The sequence below is a fragment of the Cyphomyrmex costatus genome, unplaced genomic scaffold, assembly GCF_001594065.2.
Source record: "Cyphomyrmex costatus isolate MS0001 unplaced genomic scaffold, Ccosl1.0 scaffold192, whole genome shotgun sequence".
Lineage (NCBI taxonomy): Eukaryota > Metazoa > Arthropoda > Insecta > Hymenoptera > Formicidae > Cyphomyrmex > Cyphomyrmex costatus.
The window spans coordinates 543,261-560,762 of NW_017275954.1; the positions used below are offsets into that span (position 1 = coordinate 543,261).

The 17,502-nt window shown below is 37.1% G+C and overlaps 2 protein-coding genes across 5 annotated transcripts; one reads left to right on the plus strand and one right to left on the minus strand.

Annotated features, from left to right (window-relative positions):
• Nucleotides 1-2,385: 2,385 nt before the first annotated feature.
• On the minus strand, nucleotides 2,386-7,654 carry Eip63E (cyclin dependent kinase Eip63E). Of its 4 annotated transcripts, XM_018538169.1 has the most exons (8): nucleotides 6,646-7,654; nucleotides 5,304-5,393; nucleotides 4,856-4,984; nucleotides 4,197-4,387; nucleotides 3,722-4,104; nucleotides 3,096-3,640; nucleotides 2,920-3,012; nucleotides 2,386-2,594 (listed from the first exon to the last, which is right to left on the minus strand). In XM_018538169.1, exons 1-7 carry the CDS (start codon nucleotides 6,719-6,721, stop codon nucleotides 2,921-2,923), a joined length of 1,506 nt encoding a protein of 501 aa, XP_018393671.1. In that variant the 5' UTR covers nucleotides 6,722-7,654; the 3' UTR covers nucleotides 2,386-2,594; nucleotide 2,920. The 4 variants fall into 4 exon arrangements, with proteins under 4 accessions (XP_018393671.1, XP_018393673.1, XP_018393672.1 ...); XM_018538171.1 differs by having other exon boundaries at nucleotides 2,386-3,012; nucleotides 6,928-7,654; XM_018538170.1 differs by lacking the exon at nucleotides 6,646-7,654 and adding an exon at nucleotides 6,046-6,118 and having other exon boundaries at nucleotides 2,386-3,012.
• A 1,390-nt stretch (nucleotides 7,655-9,044) lies between these two features.
• On the plus strand, nucleotides 9,045-13,364 carry Psa (puromycin-sensitive aminopeptidase). Its single transcript, XM_018538147.1, has 4 exons — nucleotides 9,045-9,359; nucleotides 9,787-10,031; nucleotides 10,421-10,571; nucleotides 11,217-13,364. Exons 1-4 carry the CDS (start codon nucleotides 9,045-9,047, stop codon nucleotides 13,296-13,298), a joined length of 2,793 nt encoding a protein of 930 aa, XP_018393649.1. The 3' UTR covers nucleotides 13,299-13,364.
• The last annotated feature ends 4,138 nt before the right edge of the window (nucleotides 13,365-17,502 follow it).

Genomic DNA, 17,502 nt, shown 5'->3' on the forward strand with positions numbered 1-17,502 from the left:
AATAAATACACCCCCAAGAGTATATAGAATTAAAAACAAACTTCATTTCAAAATAACTATATTAGAATATAAAAAGCACATATACCTTATACGTGCACATAAAAGACATAAATATTATGTACATAAAAATAAATATAACAAAACTTATACAAAATCGATTTTTGCATTTGTAATTTTCGCTTTAGTATTTGTTATTTTTAAAAGTCAATCTAGTTTTGAACTTGTAATGTAACTATTTTTGGAGTATTATGTGTAATTTTAATATTTAATAAATAAAAAAATCAAATAAATATAGTTAAACTAAGAGAATAAAAAATTCAGTTAAAAATATTTAAATGTACTTTTGAGATGTACAAAATATGAATAAGAAAAAAATATTTTATATATAAAAAAGAGTTGCGACACTTCAATTTTTTCCTTTCTGTGTTCTTTTTATATTTATTGAGATCGATGTAAACGAGTTGGTGTTTACACGTAAATATATACATGAAATGTTCGAATATTTCTTTCTAGAAACAAAATTCGAAGTTACCATCCATAGGATGGGATAAGTTTGTTACAAATTTCACATTAGAGTAAAAAAGTATTAGCATCGCTTCCTAAAAAACAATTCACCGGAATATATCTCGGAATTCCGTGAACATAAAAAATTATACTTATGATTACAATATCTACCTACTTAATTCATTCTACAAATGCTTGCTTTTCACTAAGATGGCAGAATAAGAAATAAAGAATCATAACGTAAACTTCTAAAACTTAATTTTACATTACGTATATTTAACTTCAATAAAAGATGATATTCCGAATGATAACAGTAGTAATGCCAAGATAATGAAGGAATTTATTGGGACTGTGCAATCTGTTTACAATAAAGAAAACATTTCTGATAAAAGAAATTAGATAAAAAAATAAAATTTTTATTCAAATATACCATGAAAAAAATTTTTTCTTGCACATATTCTATCACGCGAGTTGCAAAAATAAGATGCAACATTTTCAATGTTCAATACGCATTTTCGTTACAGGATTTATTATGACTTACTGATATATTTTTTTCATAAATGTAAAAATAAATCTTTATAAGTGTATTTTTTGTAATAGATGAATAAGTATAACTTTGTTTTAACAGTATTTGGCGTTTCAGTTCAAAGAGTAGTTTAAATATGCACTTCCGTAAAGTGATCATAACTCGTACCGAAATGTAATTTTCGCATTGAGATGCAAATTCTTTTTTTGCAGGCTTTTTTGCGTAGCCCTGTGGTACCACTGCCGGGTTAAGGATGAACAGGGTCCAGATTACCATACATTTGAATTTCTTACGAAGTCACATTTATTATCTCGATTTAGCTGTTTCAGCATCATCGATAATACGAATCTGGTAATTCTATATACAATCTACCGAAATAAACGCAATAATCGGTAGTAATAATAATAGCATCTTTCAAATCTTTTCGAAACTCCCTCTCCCTTCTTTTACTTTCACCTCGTTGATATATTTTTCTTTTTTTAATAAGTGTGCTGAAAAATCGGTATAAATGTAACCTACGAAAAGGAGTAATATTTACCGCAAAAATCGTCAATTGTAGCTTAGACAAAATTTGGAAGAACTGTAACGCCGTTTTTTCTTCTTCTTTATATTTTCCTATTTCTACTATTGCCAACGCTATTTTATATCCGGTAATTTTTAAAAAATCGAACGGATACTCGTTAAATAATTATATCACGAGTACGAGGTCGATTGTACATGTCACAGTTTACAGCTCGAGCACCATATTTGGCTAATGTCAATAATAATTAAAAGGAAATTGAACAAATGAAATTTCGACAAGTCTAAAATCACTACTTCATTTCTCTTTTTTTTTTCTCATTCACTCTTTCTTTCTGTCTCGATTTACTATCATTTACGCTACGTTGCAACATTGTCGATAAACTTCGATTGTGATATTAAATACGACCTAATGCTAATCACTTACGTCTAAATCACTACAATCGGGTATTATTAACGATGAGCGTTCAATTAGTTTCTCTCACTGTATCTCGCGATGTTGGCTACTATGGCACTTGACTAATACTGACACGTTGTTTTTTTATAATACCCCTCCCCCCTAAACTTCTATACCTTACACGCTATCATCACGGCTAACAATAAATTTAATTCGAACAACGGTTCCCTATCTTATCTATCAATATTCTCAACTGCCTAGCGACCAACATCGTATTTGAAACAGCAATAAAATTCATTTATATAAAGTGCTACAGGTCTTCCATAATTTTTCTAAGGTAAGTAGTAATTATTTCGTAAATAGTTTTGCTAACCAGCGACCGTCCGCCCTACTTGGCTTGGGTTGGGATCGGGGAGACGCAGGGCGGCGGTATGGTATCTTTCTTTTTGATTGGTATCGATCTAAATCTAGTATTTGGACGAAGTGCGAGGATGGGTCGTGCGTGCTTTTGCTTCCTAAATCGAGCGTGCGCAAATTCTTATAATCTTTTTTTTTTTTAACTTGTAGCCATAAGCTTTACTTTCTTGTTTCCTTGACCAGAATTACGATTTATCTTCGTTAATAATTAATTTACTCGATACGTATATTCTTAAAAAAGAAGGAGAAAAGAATATTATTATTGCATTTGTGTGAAAAGAATAGTGGCGGAAATCATGGAGCAGCCCTGAGAGAGAGCGAACAACGCATCTGGGAATAGTGCATGTGCGCCTGTGTATCTGTTATGTCTGTGTGTGTGTGTGTGTGTGTGTGTGTGTGTATGTATGTATGTGTGTGTGTGTGTATGTATGTGTGTGTATGTGTGTATACATGTGTGTGTATCCACACACATATGAATCTCATGAGAATGAATATTTCACTCAACGTGTAAATTGCGAATTTACTTATAATTTACTCATTTAACGTTTGCTTTAACCTCAAGTCTTAAGAGTCGTGTGACGCGAATCCGCGCACCCGTGCCTCGAGTTTGTATACAAGTGACAACCTTCAACGCTGAATATCGACACTTCTGTAACAGAATCAATAGATTGATCACATGAGACGTACATATTTCACGACAACGTATTGTGCGGAATTTTACGAAAATCTTACCATCAGGTAATTCATATAATTTCCTAGGAAGAGAGGCAAAATATGGATGATGTAACGCTTCTTCCGCACCTATCCGTTGATCGGGATTCAGCTGCAGGAGCGACGACGCCATACTATCGCCCTCGGCGATATCGTAAAGCCGAGGAAACGAGAGTCCCAGTTTCCGCGGCGGATAAAATATCAGTCTATGCGCTTTATACCCGGGTAGATGCGTGACACCTGGCCAAGTCTCCTCGGTAGGTGTGCCCAGCACTTTAAATATCTTATCGAGTTGGTCGTACGTACAGCGTACACCTGGGAATGTCGGTTCGCCGGTTAACATTTCCACAAATATGCAACCTACTCCCCACATGTCGAGCGAGGTGGAATATTCTGTGGAACCTAAAAGAACATCGGGCGGTCTGTACCATAAGGTCACGACTTCGTGTGAGTATGTATGCGATGGCACGGATTTGGCCCTTGCTAGCCCAAAGTCTGCCAATTTAAGTTCTCCTATTTCGCTGATTAATAAATTCTGTGGCTTAACATCTCTGTGCAGAACCCTCCTAAAGTATGCAGTAATACAAATTAATCAACGCGTATTAAGATAAAGACATCGATATTACGTACTATAAACTTTTAATTACCTGCGGTGACAATATGCCAGTCCTCTCAACAATTGAAAAAGAAACAATTTAACGTTACGTGGATCCAATCCTCCGTTTCCGAAATACCTCTCCATATATTGCGATAGATCGGTATGAACGTATTCAAACACAAAGGTGAGCGTCTCACGAGTATGAATGATATCGTGTAAAGTCACGATATTGCTATGTTTTAACTCTTTGAGGAGACTTGCCTCGCGAATGGCAGTAAACGGAGCTCCTTCTTCCTCTTGCAGTCTAATTTCTTTAAGAGCCACCACTTGATTAGTGAGATGGCTGTAGCCTTTGAACACTGTGGCATATGATCCCTCGCCCAACTGCTCCAGTTTTATGTAAGCTTCGGATTTACCGAATGGTGAGTCTCCCTGCCGAGACAAATTGAGATTAGTGTACTATAGTATTTTGCTAGAAAATTAATAAATACAAATGAGTATATATACGTAATATAATATATTACCCCAAAAGCGGAGAATCTTTTAGTTCTTCTAGGTTCTGGACCAAGGAAAACTTCAGATTTGGGCCGCGGTGGACGTCGGGGCCGCAGAATTACCCTAGCTTCCTCTCGTATATCTTCATCGAGAAGCTTCGAATCGCTAGAAACCGAAAGCTGTCGATGCACTCTCTCATGGTCGCCCACACCTGTCCATTCTATGACAGTCCAATTTCCGAAAACATTCTTAAAATAACAGCAATAAAACTACATAAAATCACAGATTTTTATAAAATTTTGGATATATTTATTTATTCATTTAATTAAACAATCGCGGGATAACTATTCCTACATATGCATAATTTCAACTATGCATACTACGCAGAAAAATACCAATACGTATTTGATCATTAACAAATGTTTTAGTACTTTAAGTAGTAAAAAAAAAGAGTATGTGTGAATGAGTGCATTCTTATAAATAAAAATGTATTAACACATAACTTTATAAAATGTGTACATAAAGTAAATTTATACTTTACAATAAAAAGTATAAATTAAATTTTCTGTTTTCGTCTCTCTTAAAAAAAATATATAAATGTATTACATCTAGACCAACATCAAACTACATTTATAAAAAATATTATAAAACCAATAATATATATTTATGTTTTTGGGATAAAGCTCACCATAACGACGATCTTTGTCTGCAGGTATATTGCCATTTGGCTCCAAACGGTCTAGGAACTCCTCAGAATAACCATTATATGGCAATTGACCTCTCGTTGCTACATCATCAGCCTCTTCTTTTGATATAGCTGTAATAATATCAAATAAATAATATTTAAATGTATAATATTTATAATTATGTCTAATTAACGATTCATCATTTAACTAGATCAAACTATTTTATTCAATCTTGAAATTTTTAATATTATAATATTTGCAATATCAATAATAATCAATAATAAAACATCATGCCGTATAATTACAAAAATTATTATTTGCCTCACATTAATTATAAATTTATTAATATTGAAAAACATTAAGATAAAGTTTAATATTTAAATCTTTGTGACTACTAATATATTTTATTAGTGTAAAAGTATTATAATTACCTGTATGAGAAATACTTACAAAGCCGTCCAAAGCTGTGACTAAGGCGTTTTTTTAATTTTTGCACTCTACTGAGAGCACCACCTTTCTTTTCCCGCATTGTCACAGGCCCTGCATGTAACAAACATAATGTTTAAGCACACAATTTAATGCACCGAATGTAAGTTGAGATAGCATGACATCATAACAGAAGGCCAAGAACATCAGAGTAATTTAGATATAACAGATCATTACATTTATGATGACATCATACGCTGTGTTATGCCAGTGCTCCTTAATGATGATAGAGGTATGCATCACATTTTTCTCAAATGACAATGCGAGGAACTTAATATCACAGGAAATTGCAATATGATAAGAAACAATCATGATAAAAAAAATGAATATGATTGCGTCATACAAACGTTAACAATTTTGCCAATTTTTTTTTTGTAGAATACACACCATTACAATATACAGATAAAGCAAAATTCTTTCTTGTTACAAGTGTCAAAGCACAATGACACATTCAACGAACGGAGTAATTTAAACGCAGTTTTGTCCCGTAACTCAAAGTAATTTAATTCAACTTCTCAGAACGTATAGATGACTCATCCACTCGTAGAAGATAATGGATTTTTACTGCAATTAAAGGTGAAAGTACATGTTCTTAAGTGTGCACTTCTCAAGTGTATGTGTATCAATTCGCCTGAAGCAGTCAGCTATCATTTTTTTCTTCTTGGAGCAACCCACATAACAAAGCAAACTCTCACGGGGCACTTACCAACACGGCAAAAACTTTTAAGATTGCCGTATGTATACGGCACACGACACGCCATTCAGTCACACGTACACACACGCACACACGAGTAACGAGACCACACGTTCTGCGTACAGGTATGCCATCGCCGCAGTTGCAGCACAGGGGGGTTCAACGAACTAATATACATTAGTTTCACACGTCGAATAACCGAACGAATCTCTCTGATCAAGATGTTCAAGTGTCAGATAAAACGTGTCTCGGCTCTCCCTCTCTCTTCGCGCCACACAAAAGGTTGCATTGTATTACTCGTCGTTCAACTCGAAAAAGATACAGAGAGATACGTGTCGATCTCAATCCTGAAATTGATAAGCGCGCGCGTTTACTTCCCAACGCGAATATCAAGCCGGGCGAAGCAGAAAAAAGAAAAAATTGTTCAGCTTCTTTCTCGCTTGAGTTGCAATTGGAGAACTCTGTTGTTCCTCTTCTACCATCGGTGAAGCGATATACCGTACACATACAAGGGAGGGGGGGCGCGAAGACAGAGAGAGAGAGAGAGAGAATTATTATTTTCATTTTCCCTCTCCCTTTTTCTATCTCTTTGCTCCTCTCCAACGCACTCACCGCTGTTGCTACTTGGTCCTTCTCTCCCTTCTCCATAATCCTGGAACGGAACTCCCTTTACCTCTCTCTCATTCATGTCTTCTCTCTCTTTCTGTCACACACACACACACACACACACACACACGTACGCTCCCTCTCTATCTATCTTTCTCACCTCGTTCACACACGCAAAAAGACCGTGCGAAGGCAAATAAGAAAGAACCGCGATAAGAAAGAAGAGAAACGTGGGACGTCGCCGCGATATAAATCTGGAAAGGACCGCGTCCCCGTGTTCCGACTTACCCTCTTTGCTCTTGGAGGCGGTCGAGCCCTTGTCCTGACAATACATGATTACTCATTCGCTCGCACGCGCGCGGGACACATCACATATGGGCGGTGACGCACTCGGCTGCGTGTGTGGGGTACGCGCCGCCGCCGCTGCCACCGTTGTGTTATTCCCTCGGCCGATGCTCCTGTGTGCGGCGACGAGAGCCCCCGGGGTCGCCGTGCACCCTAGCGCGCGACCCTCTCACGTCGCTCGTGCGGTTGTCGTCGTCTGGTATTCCGGTGAGGCGCGCACGATCCCCGTCGCGTCGCCTCGCGCCATGAAAACGCCTCCGCGCTGTCCCCGCGGACGATGACAGACAACGACGACGTCGACGGCGGTGCGCCACCGCGAGAATATATCCTGTCACCAAATTTGCCAGCGAGATCCTCGGAGCCACCTCCAGGAGAATCGCTTCCGCTCCACGAGAGGGGCAAGTTCACGTCGTCGGTGCACTTTTACACACGCATACACGCTCTATCTCTTTCCTTTCGACACTTCTTCTCCTCTTCTCTCACACACCCCACACACACACACACACACACACACGGGATCACCGAAGGTTCGGTCAACCCTCCCGCAAACTTTGCGCTTAACCCTTGCTGACAGTGGGTGCTCGCGCACACCACCACTACCTCCGGCGAATCATCTGAGATCGAGGCCGACCGGTCGCTCGGGAAGTCTATCTCGCGGATACGTACTGCCCACCACCACCACCTTCGCACCGCACGACACGAAAGTCGCGAGCGAGCCACAGCCGAATTCGGCCGAGACGCGCGTGCACCGCAACCTAGAACGACGACCGCTCGCTTGTATCGCGTGAAGTTGTCCGGAACAGGGACGCGTGCGTACTTCAGTCCGCATATGCAGTCGCGTACTTGTCGTGTCGCGGATGAGAAAAGTAACTAGACCGAACGAACGCCGCGCACATTGCGAGGATTAATTGCGACTGTTGGACAAGAAAGAGAGATTCAACGCTGTCTCGAATCTCTATTATATTCTTTCTTAATCGTTTTTCTTTTTTATACATCATTCAATAGACATCGCGATTATCAAACTGTCACATTCTTAAATCACGAATATTTTAACGGTATGAATGCATCTCGCAGGCGGCTCAAACTTTCCCATTTTAGCCAAGTTTGCTCGAATAAATTTTGCAAAACGTCTGGTGACAAATTTTATTATTTTCGTGCAGAATCTGTTATATCAGACGCTGGGCAAAGAAATGCCACAAAAATGATATAGGATTCATTTACGTGAGTTGACAGCAGATTATGAGTTTTGTTTTTGTTACTTAAATATCAAGGAAGATCGATAGAATGTTTGTGATGTCTTTTGATATATTATCGTCATTAAATAAAAAATACTGTCGCGATACTGAAGATCTCTGTACAGTTCATGTTACGTTTATTACAGGTACTATAGATTTTCATAATACTGGCAACGTATATCGGAACACGACCTTTGTACGTTTTATCTTTTATCCTCCTCTCTGCAACGTCTAATTGAGATATCTATAATATTATCAATTTGAAGTTAGAGAGCAACATTGATAATCAGTTCTATTTAAGATATATGTTATTTATACAAGTTGATTACAGAGCCGCGCGCGTATTTATTTAAGATAGTTTTAAGATAAGAACAGACTGTGAATGCGCCAATCCTAGTTTTTATATTTCTTAGCAAAACTCTCTTTTCAAGTTCTATATAAATTTTAAAGTTCCTCGAACTTTAAAGTCTCCACTCTTTTTTTCCGCTCCCCTCTTTTGTCACATGGCGCGTTCAGCGGTAAAAGCAGCTTTGCAACTGTTGTAAAATTCTTTAATGCGATTGGTCTTACCCTCAATTCCTCGCTAAATCTAAATGTATAAACCAATCATGTTCAAGAATTTTTACGCAATTGCAAAGCTGCTTTCCTGCTTGAATGCCAGCGTCCACTCCCGTCAACGTCACACGTGCAACCGTATGAATAGACCTTCATTATCGATACTCGACGTCGACTTTTCGGAGTAATCGAGAAAGCGACGCGGAGCTATCGATAGCTGTTTTCGGAGCAGTTCTGGGGAGCCTCTGGTGGTGGGGCCATGTTGGGCTGATGTTCTCGCGCGTCGTCGCACGTGTAAGTGTGCGCTGTCGCCTTGTGAGTCAGCAAAAAGAGAAGGGAGTTGGCGATAATCTGTTGTCGCGGTTGTCACGAGCGAGTACCGTCGGGAACGGTGAGATCCAGGGCGCGCGTTACTGCGGGAAAACGAGTCAAGTTGCCGTCAGCGAGCCGTACGGAGCGATGTCGGGCGACGAGAAGCCGTTTCGCCGTCTGCCGTTGTGCGTGCGTCCCTATCATTACGATATCTCGTTGACGCCGCATATCAACACCTTCACCTTCGACGGCACGGAGAACGTACATCTCAACGTGAGTTTTCTACCACCCGCGAATTTCCCTCGCTGCCACTCTCACCGTCCTTCCCTCGAATGAAAGAGCCGAAAGCGAGATGGGGGAACAAAGCGGCCGCTAACCATATGGGAAACATAACCAAGAAACGCCCCCGCTGATCCCTTCTCCGCCGCCGGTTTCTCTGTTTGAATAGCACTTAGATTCGAGTTTGATTGGCAAACATCGAGGCGGACCGCCTTATCTTCTAATTGCTGGCAATCGTGGTTTTAATCCTTTGACAATTTGCTCATTAATTCTACAGTGACGCGAATTCTGATTGTACTTGCGAATGTTATCTATTATTTTCCCTCTCGTTAATCATATTTCATGCTTATCTTTGCGACATACGTGACAATCGCAAAAATTCTCTCTTATCTGGTTTTTTTTTTTTTTTTTCGGATTACAGGTGCTGTCTCCTACGGATACCATTGTATTGAATTCTTTGGAAATTAATATAAAAAGCGCGACTTTTAATGGAAATGATGGCAACAGCATTGTCGCCGAGAAAATCGAACTATCGTCATCCGAGGAAACAGCTACATTGGTGTTTCCTGAAACTCTGTTATCTGGTAAAAGCGGATACCTGAATATAGAATTCGTGGGTGAAATCAATGACAAGATGAAGGGCTTTTATAGAAGCAAATATAGTGGGTAAGAATACAGTTAATAATTTTGAATATATATAAAAAAAATTACAAAACTAATATCTCTGTCCAGCTGTTTGATTAGAAAAAAATCTTTAAATGTATTTCAATCTCTGTTTGTTAATTTTAGCTCCTGAAAATTATATAACATATGGATAAATGAAGACAGAGTGTTTAAACTATGTATTTATATGTATCTTTCAAAGGCAAAATGGTAACTGCGCTGTAACCTATTTGTGTCCTACGTCAGCACGGAAGTTTTTTCCATGTTGGGACGAGCCGTCTTTTAAAGCAACCTTTGATATACATCTCACAATTCCATCTCATCTATGTCTCGTTGGATTATCAAATATGGTGAGAATTCTTGATACAGTATAGAATTTTTTATGATTTCAGAGAGAATGGTACCGTTGAACACGCGGCGATTACCCAATTTGAGCCGACAGATGCTAGACGTTGCTTCCCATGTTGGGACGAGCCAGCACTAAAAGCAACATTTGACATTACGCTAAAAGTACCAATCGGTCTTACAGCACTTTCCAATATGGTAAGCAGCGCCCAGCATCTGTAATATTATTATTTGCTTTTCTTTTATTATTATTTGATTTTTTTCTTTTGCTTCCTATCTTCTGATTTATAATTAAATAGATGTATATGTTCTTTTTCTTATACTTTTTTATATTTAATATATGTACACGTGTAATTTAAAATTAATATTTCATATATATTGACTATTAATCTGTTTACTATTTCTTATTATATGTAGCATTCATAGTCGGTTCTTATATTTAACATCTTTTTTGAGTCATCAGATTAGAGATTGATATTGAAATTGGATTAGAACTTAATTAAACAGAAGAAAGAAAACTAATCTCGAGTAATGAATTTTGCTTTTTAAAACACGGTATAATCTTAAGATGTCATAACCTTTATTCACAAAGTCAAATATAAAAACCATATTAAGGCTATGACAAAAAAAAAAACAATAAGCGAATCAATATTTTGGATTTGTTATTACCTGTTATTGCCTTATATTCACTGATTCTCTTATTGTTAATGTTTTTCTATATGCCTTAGTTTTGAGTCTTTTAAGACATTACTTGAGACAGTTTTTATAATAAAAACGGACTATGAATACCAACTTAATATCAACATATATATGTAAGTACATTTTGTTTGTTTTGATTTTCAGCCTGTAAAAAACAAAGTTACAAATGGGAGCTACGAAACATTGACTTTCGAAAGAACACCTATTATGTCAACATACTTAGTGGCTGTAGTAGTAGGCGATTTTGATTATATAGAGGACATGTCTAGTGATGGTGTGTTAGTTCGAGTTTATGTGCCCAAATCTAAGAAACAACAGGGCCAGTTTGCCCTGGAAGTAGCTACCAAGGTGCTACCTTACTATAAGACTTACTTTGGTATCGCGTATCCTTTACCGAAGATTGATCTCATAGCGATTGCCGATTTTTCGTCTGGCGCTATGGAAAATTGGGGACTTGTCACATATCGCGAGACCTGTTTACTCGTGGATCCTCAGAACACCTCAGCGGTACGCAAACAGTGGATCGCGTTGATAGTAGCACACGAGTTGGCACATCAATGGTTTGGTAATCTCGTGACGATGGAATGGTGGACGCATTTATGGCTGAATGAAGGTTACGCATCATTCGTAGAGTTTCTATGCGTTGCGCACTTGTTCCCAGAGTATGATATCTGGACACAGTTTGTAACGGACACATACATACGAGCATTGGAATTAGATGCTTTGAAAAACAGTCATCCAATTGAGGTACCGGTCGGTCATCCGTCGGAGATCGACGAGATCTTTGACGACATATCGTATCACAAAGGCGCCTCTGTGATTCGTATGTTGCATGCATACATAGGTGATGATGATTTTAGAAATGGTATGAATCTATATCTAAAGAGACATAGCTACGCCAATGCGGAGACGGAGGATCTCTGGGCTGCGTTGGAGGAGGCCAGTAATAAAGCTGTGCGTAAAGTAATGTCGTCATGGACCAAGAGACAGGGTTTCCCCGTTGTCCAAGTTGACTCTCGTCAAGAAGGTAACAATAGGATCTTATCATTATCTCAAGAGAGATTCCTGGCTGATGGATCAGTGGATAGCAATGCAGATAATGCATGGCTCATACCGATAAGCGTGAGCTCTTCACAAAATCCGAGCAAAATAGTATTCGATGGCATATTAGATGCAAAAACCAAGGAATTTGTAATCGAAAACGTTCCCGAAGGCACATGGCTGAAAATCAATCCTGGTACAATTGGATTCTATCGGACTCGTTATAGTCAGTCCGCTCTATCACTTCTATTACCAGCTATTAAAGATCACACATTACCTCCCCTGGACAGATTAGGCTTACTGGACGATCTTTTTGCAATGGTACAGGCGGGTTACGCATCTACGGTAGAAGTACTCGAATTAATGCAGGCGTTCCTGCATGAGGACAACTACACCGTGTGGTCCACTATAGTGAATATCTTAAGTAAAATTGGTATTCTTATTTCGCACTTGGACTTTGAGGATTCTCTCAAAGCATTTGGACGTAATCTATTCCGTGAAGTTAATGCTAGACTAGGCTGGGATCCCAAGCCAAATGAAAGCCATTTAAATACATTACTCAGATCTCTTGTATTAGGCCGTATGGCAGCATTAAATGATGTAGATACTATCGAAGAAGCGAAGAGAAGATTCGAGCTGCACGTAAATGGCACAACGACACTCGCAGCTGATTTGCGCAGTCCAGTTTATCGAGCTGTACTGTCCGTGGGTGATGCCAATACTTATGATACTATGTTAAAACTGTACAAAGAGGCCGATCTCCAAGAAGAAAAAGAACGAATTCTGCGAGCACTTGGCGCAATCAAAGACGAAACTCTGCTAAGGAAAGTCCTTGATTTTGCTATGAGCGAGGAGGTCCGTGCTCAAGATACAGTCTTTGCCATCATGTCCGTGGGTTTGTCATACAAGGGACGTCTCATGGCATGGAATTTCTTCAAGGAGAAATGGAAGACCCTGTTGGATCGTTATGAAGGCGGTTTTTTGCTGGCACGGCTGGTAAAATTCACTACAGAGAATTTTGTCACCGAAGAACAAGCCAAAGATGTAGAGAGCTTCTTTGAGGGTCATCCTACTCCGGGCACTGAAAGAACGGTGCAACAGTGCGTGGAGTCCATTAGATTGAATGCTGCATGGCTCAACCGAGAAAAAGACTCCATCAGAAAATATCTGACCACTCAAGTCTAGTAAAGATAATTTCTTATCTTTTCTCCACGTTATACCTTAATAGGACATTGGCATAACTCAACATCGCGTAGTAAAATACGTGAATATCTTATGGTACTGCTTGACATTGTGAAAGAACGTTACTTAGATAACGGACTTGTCTCTTGTGTATGAAATAATACATAAATAACACTAGTTTACAAGAATTTTTTATGATTATTTTGAATCAAACAAGGTATTTTTTAAAGATTTTTTTTAATGCTCTAAAAACGCGATGCCACAAGCCAAATTTTTCTAACACGTTCAGTTTGAGAAATAATTGACCTTTAATGTACATAAAATGACTTTTTTTTTTAAGATTAACTTTCTTAAAATTTTGATTAGAAGTCATGAATATATTTGTATGTATTGTTCATCTCCTGCAAGACGCATTTTTTGTCTTTCAACATTTCACTTTTTATGTAGCAAATTTTATGTATTATGTTAAGATTCAGACAGAATTTTTCTAAGATAGCAAATTTTTGTTTATAACTTTAAAGTTATATATATTTATAATTTCTAGTGTGTGTTATTAATACACATACAAAGACCATACAACTTACTCGAAAAATTCTTTTTAAATGTGTTTTTATTTTCGAAATAATCCAAATGGGTAATTAAAATAAAATACTGTGAGTGGAGTGTGTGTATATATACATATATATATGTGTGCGTGTATATACATATGTGCACATATTTGCGGAATTACGATAAATTATACTATGTGCCGACAGCAACACTAGAAATTATAAATATATATTTTGTCTTAAGCGAAAAGTGTGCTATTTTAGAAAAATACTATATTTAAATGCTTCATAACATGTTGTAAGAAGTAAGATATTGTATTAAAAAAATTTTATAGGATAATATTATAGGACAATACATTCATATGACTTCTGATCAGAATTTTAAGTTAAATGTTTTTAACAAATACTAGAATCTTTTTACGACCGTATAATTGATAAACAATGATAAACAAGAAGAAGGAAGCCAATAACGGTCAAAGCTGAATCACAATTATAATAAGCACTGTGATCCAGCTTTGACCTTATTGGCTTTCTTCCTCTTGTTTATTAATTGTTTTTATAAAAAAATGTCAATAATTGCAAAAAAAACCATTTTTTGCAAATTAAAAGTCAATTATTTTTTAAATCTGATGTGCTGGACAAATTTGGCTTGCACATTCTCAATATTAAAAAATCTGTAAAACCGGAATCAGACTACGCATTGAAGACTGAAATTGAAAGTTGAAATTTGATTTATGTATTGAGGATAGAAGAATTTTAGCTCCTACTATTTTGATTAGCCAAATTTCAATCTTTTAATCTTTAATCTTAATCTTTAATATGTAGTCTGATTCCGGTCTAAGAAATATCTTATTTATTTCAAAGAATTTTTTGCTGTAAACCAGTGTAGTCCGATACAAATCACGTGTATGCACGCTTGACAAAAAGCTAACTTGTTTAATGTTGACTAGTACTGAGTGAAAGAAAACAAATGGAAGAAAATACAGTTTTATATACACAATTATTATACTTCATTGTCGAATCATCTTGTAATCCAACACTTTTACAATGGTTTTATTGTTTCATTCTTGTAATAATTGGTATCGTCATTAGATTTTGTCATTTTGAATTCATCATTCATAGGAAAAAGTTTAAAATTGTCACTTTGATATCTCTCATGTACTATATGAGAAGAAACTAAATATTATATTATAAATATAAATCTTTTAGTTTTCCAATGACCTTCTACAGCAACATTTAAAGCAAAATCTATTTAAAACACAATTTATATATATAAATCTATATAGATATAATTTAAAAAGAGTCAGTTGAAGATTTATTGCTTTTATAATGTTGTTTACTCATATATTACATGAGTCATTTGCAAAGTGTACGCTTTTGATAAGTAAATGATTTATACACACCACAGATTCATGTAAAAAAAAACTACATATACCATATCTTTTTTTTTATGAAGGAGAAGAGCCACTAGTTTCATTTGTCAAAATAAACACGTTAAAATTTGATGAGTAATTCAACAAGAAATTATTTACGCATTTTTATTTATTTAACCGATGTGACTTAATTAATTTATGAAATGGTATTCTGATCTAAAAATTGTACTTTGAAATATAAATTAGGTAATTATATGGAATATTCATAAAGAAATGTTAAACTTTGATGCAGAGATGTTAAGAAATTCCAAGTTTTTGAAATGTTTAAAAAATTTACAAACAGAGACACTTTAAAACGTTTAGATGTCCCTGAACACTTTTCAAGATATTTCTTACAGTTTCATCATTGTGTTATCTGATAACAAAAAATTAAAATACTGCTCAACTATCAATGATATTTCATAATGATCATAGCCTTGTAATTCTATACAGAATTACTTAGTATATAATTTTATAATATGTACAAATTGTAGTCTATGTAATAGACGATTGTTCATTTCACTTATTAACGTTAAATCGAATATGAGTGACATAATTATCTCATATATTAATAAATATATAAGATGATGTTTTTTTCCTTGTACTTAGATACGCGTAATAGAGAAAAGTAGTTAGCATTAGCTTTTGTTCTTAATATGATATTTTATTATTACTTTATTATTATTTTATTATTACTTAATATGATATTTATTATAATTTTTTTTGTATTTTCTGTCATATAATTGATTATTTACGGATTTTGATCTTGCAATTGTGACTCATTAACGTTCTGAAATTGTATCGGAAGAAAAGACGATTGAAAATATTCTATGTAACGTAAAATTAATCAAAATTTGGCAATGTAAAATATTTTAAAGATATCTTATGACTTTATTGCGGGAACTTTACTGGGTTACCATCGAAATGAAAAATTGCTTCGATGAATAAAAACGAAAGTGGACACTTCTCATACTTTATGTCGCGACATTTTTCATGTCGACCGTCATAGAACGTAATCCCCCGCATTTGATGGTCGCACGTGCCGACTCGTGACAAGGAAGGAAGATAGTCCCGGTAGTGAGTCAACCTTCAGTTTCATTATCAGTGTGCTTGTTGGCAGTCATCAGCCGGCAGTTGTTAGCGAGTGTAGCCCACTACCCCCGCGTCGGAAAAGATATTTCACCCTCTATCTGTCTATTAGAAACATTTTAAATGGCAAAAACTTGAAACAAGGACTGCCTATTTTATCCGATACTTTTCGTTTGATTTACGCGACAAAGCTATTTTATAATAACAAATTTAAATATGTTATCGATATATTTCTGAGAACAAGCAATCTGCAGATTCCAATCGATCTGAAGTCGAACTAAATCCTTTGTAACGATGGAATACAAATTATGGAAGTTTTCTCAGTTTAATTCCCTTCTTTACTAAATTATTAACAGCAACGTTTTGGTGGAGCAATTAACTCCCAAGTTTACAGTGATTCTATTTCCTTAAATTTTACATCGTCTACTATGATATTCTCCAAGCTTTGGTACTTGTTCAGGTTACACGAAGTACAAGAAGATCAAGAGCACGAAGAGTTAATATCCTTAGACGTTGAACGTAATTCTTAGAGGATTGTCCAAATCCTCTGAGGAATAATGAATGCACCCCCTCGTTCATTTGTTCGAACAGGGGAACGAGGGGGGGGGGGAAGGGGGGAGCGAACGCCAGCGACCGTGGAAGAGGAAGGGCGAGGAGATAAGGGAGAAAGAGAGAATGTCGAGGGACCGTGGGGTCGGTTCCCGTGGGTATAACCCGGATCGAGCGTTCCCAGGAACGCGCACGTGACCCGCGTCAGAAGACGATCAATACGGACTTCGCGAACTCCTACACCCCACTAGAACGATATGTCGCCCTTGTACAGTCCACATACATCCTTCGCCTTCCGACGAGACCGATGGCGACGGCGAACGACCATCATCCCTCCTCGCACGTGTGCGTATAGATTGTTGCGCGCACGTGCGCCTATTTAACCCTCCCGTCCCCATCCTCTCTCTCTCTCTCTCTCTCTCTCTCTCTCTCTCTCTCTCTCTCACTCTCTCTCTCTCTCTCTCTCTCTATCCCCTCATACCATCCGGCTTCCGTTCCCGATATCGTCGAATCTTCACAGATTTACGGTCTCGTGGACGATACGGAAAGCGCGTCAGGCTAGGCTGCTTCTCTCTTCAGTTCAATCTTACTTTGAGAAAATTTTATAAA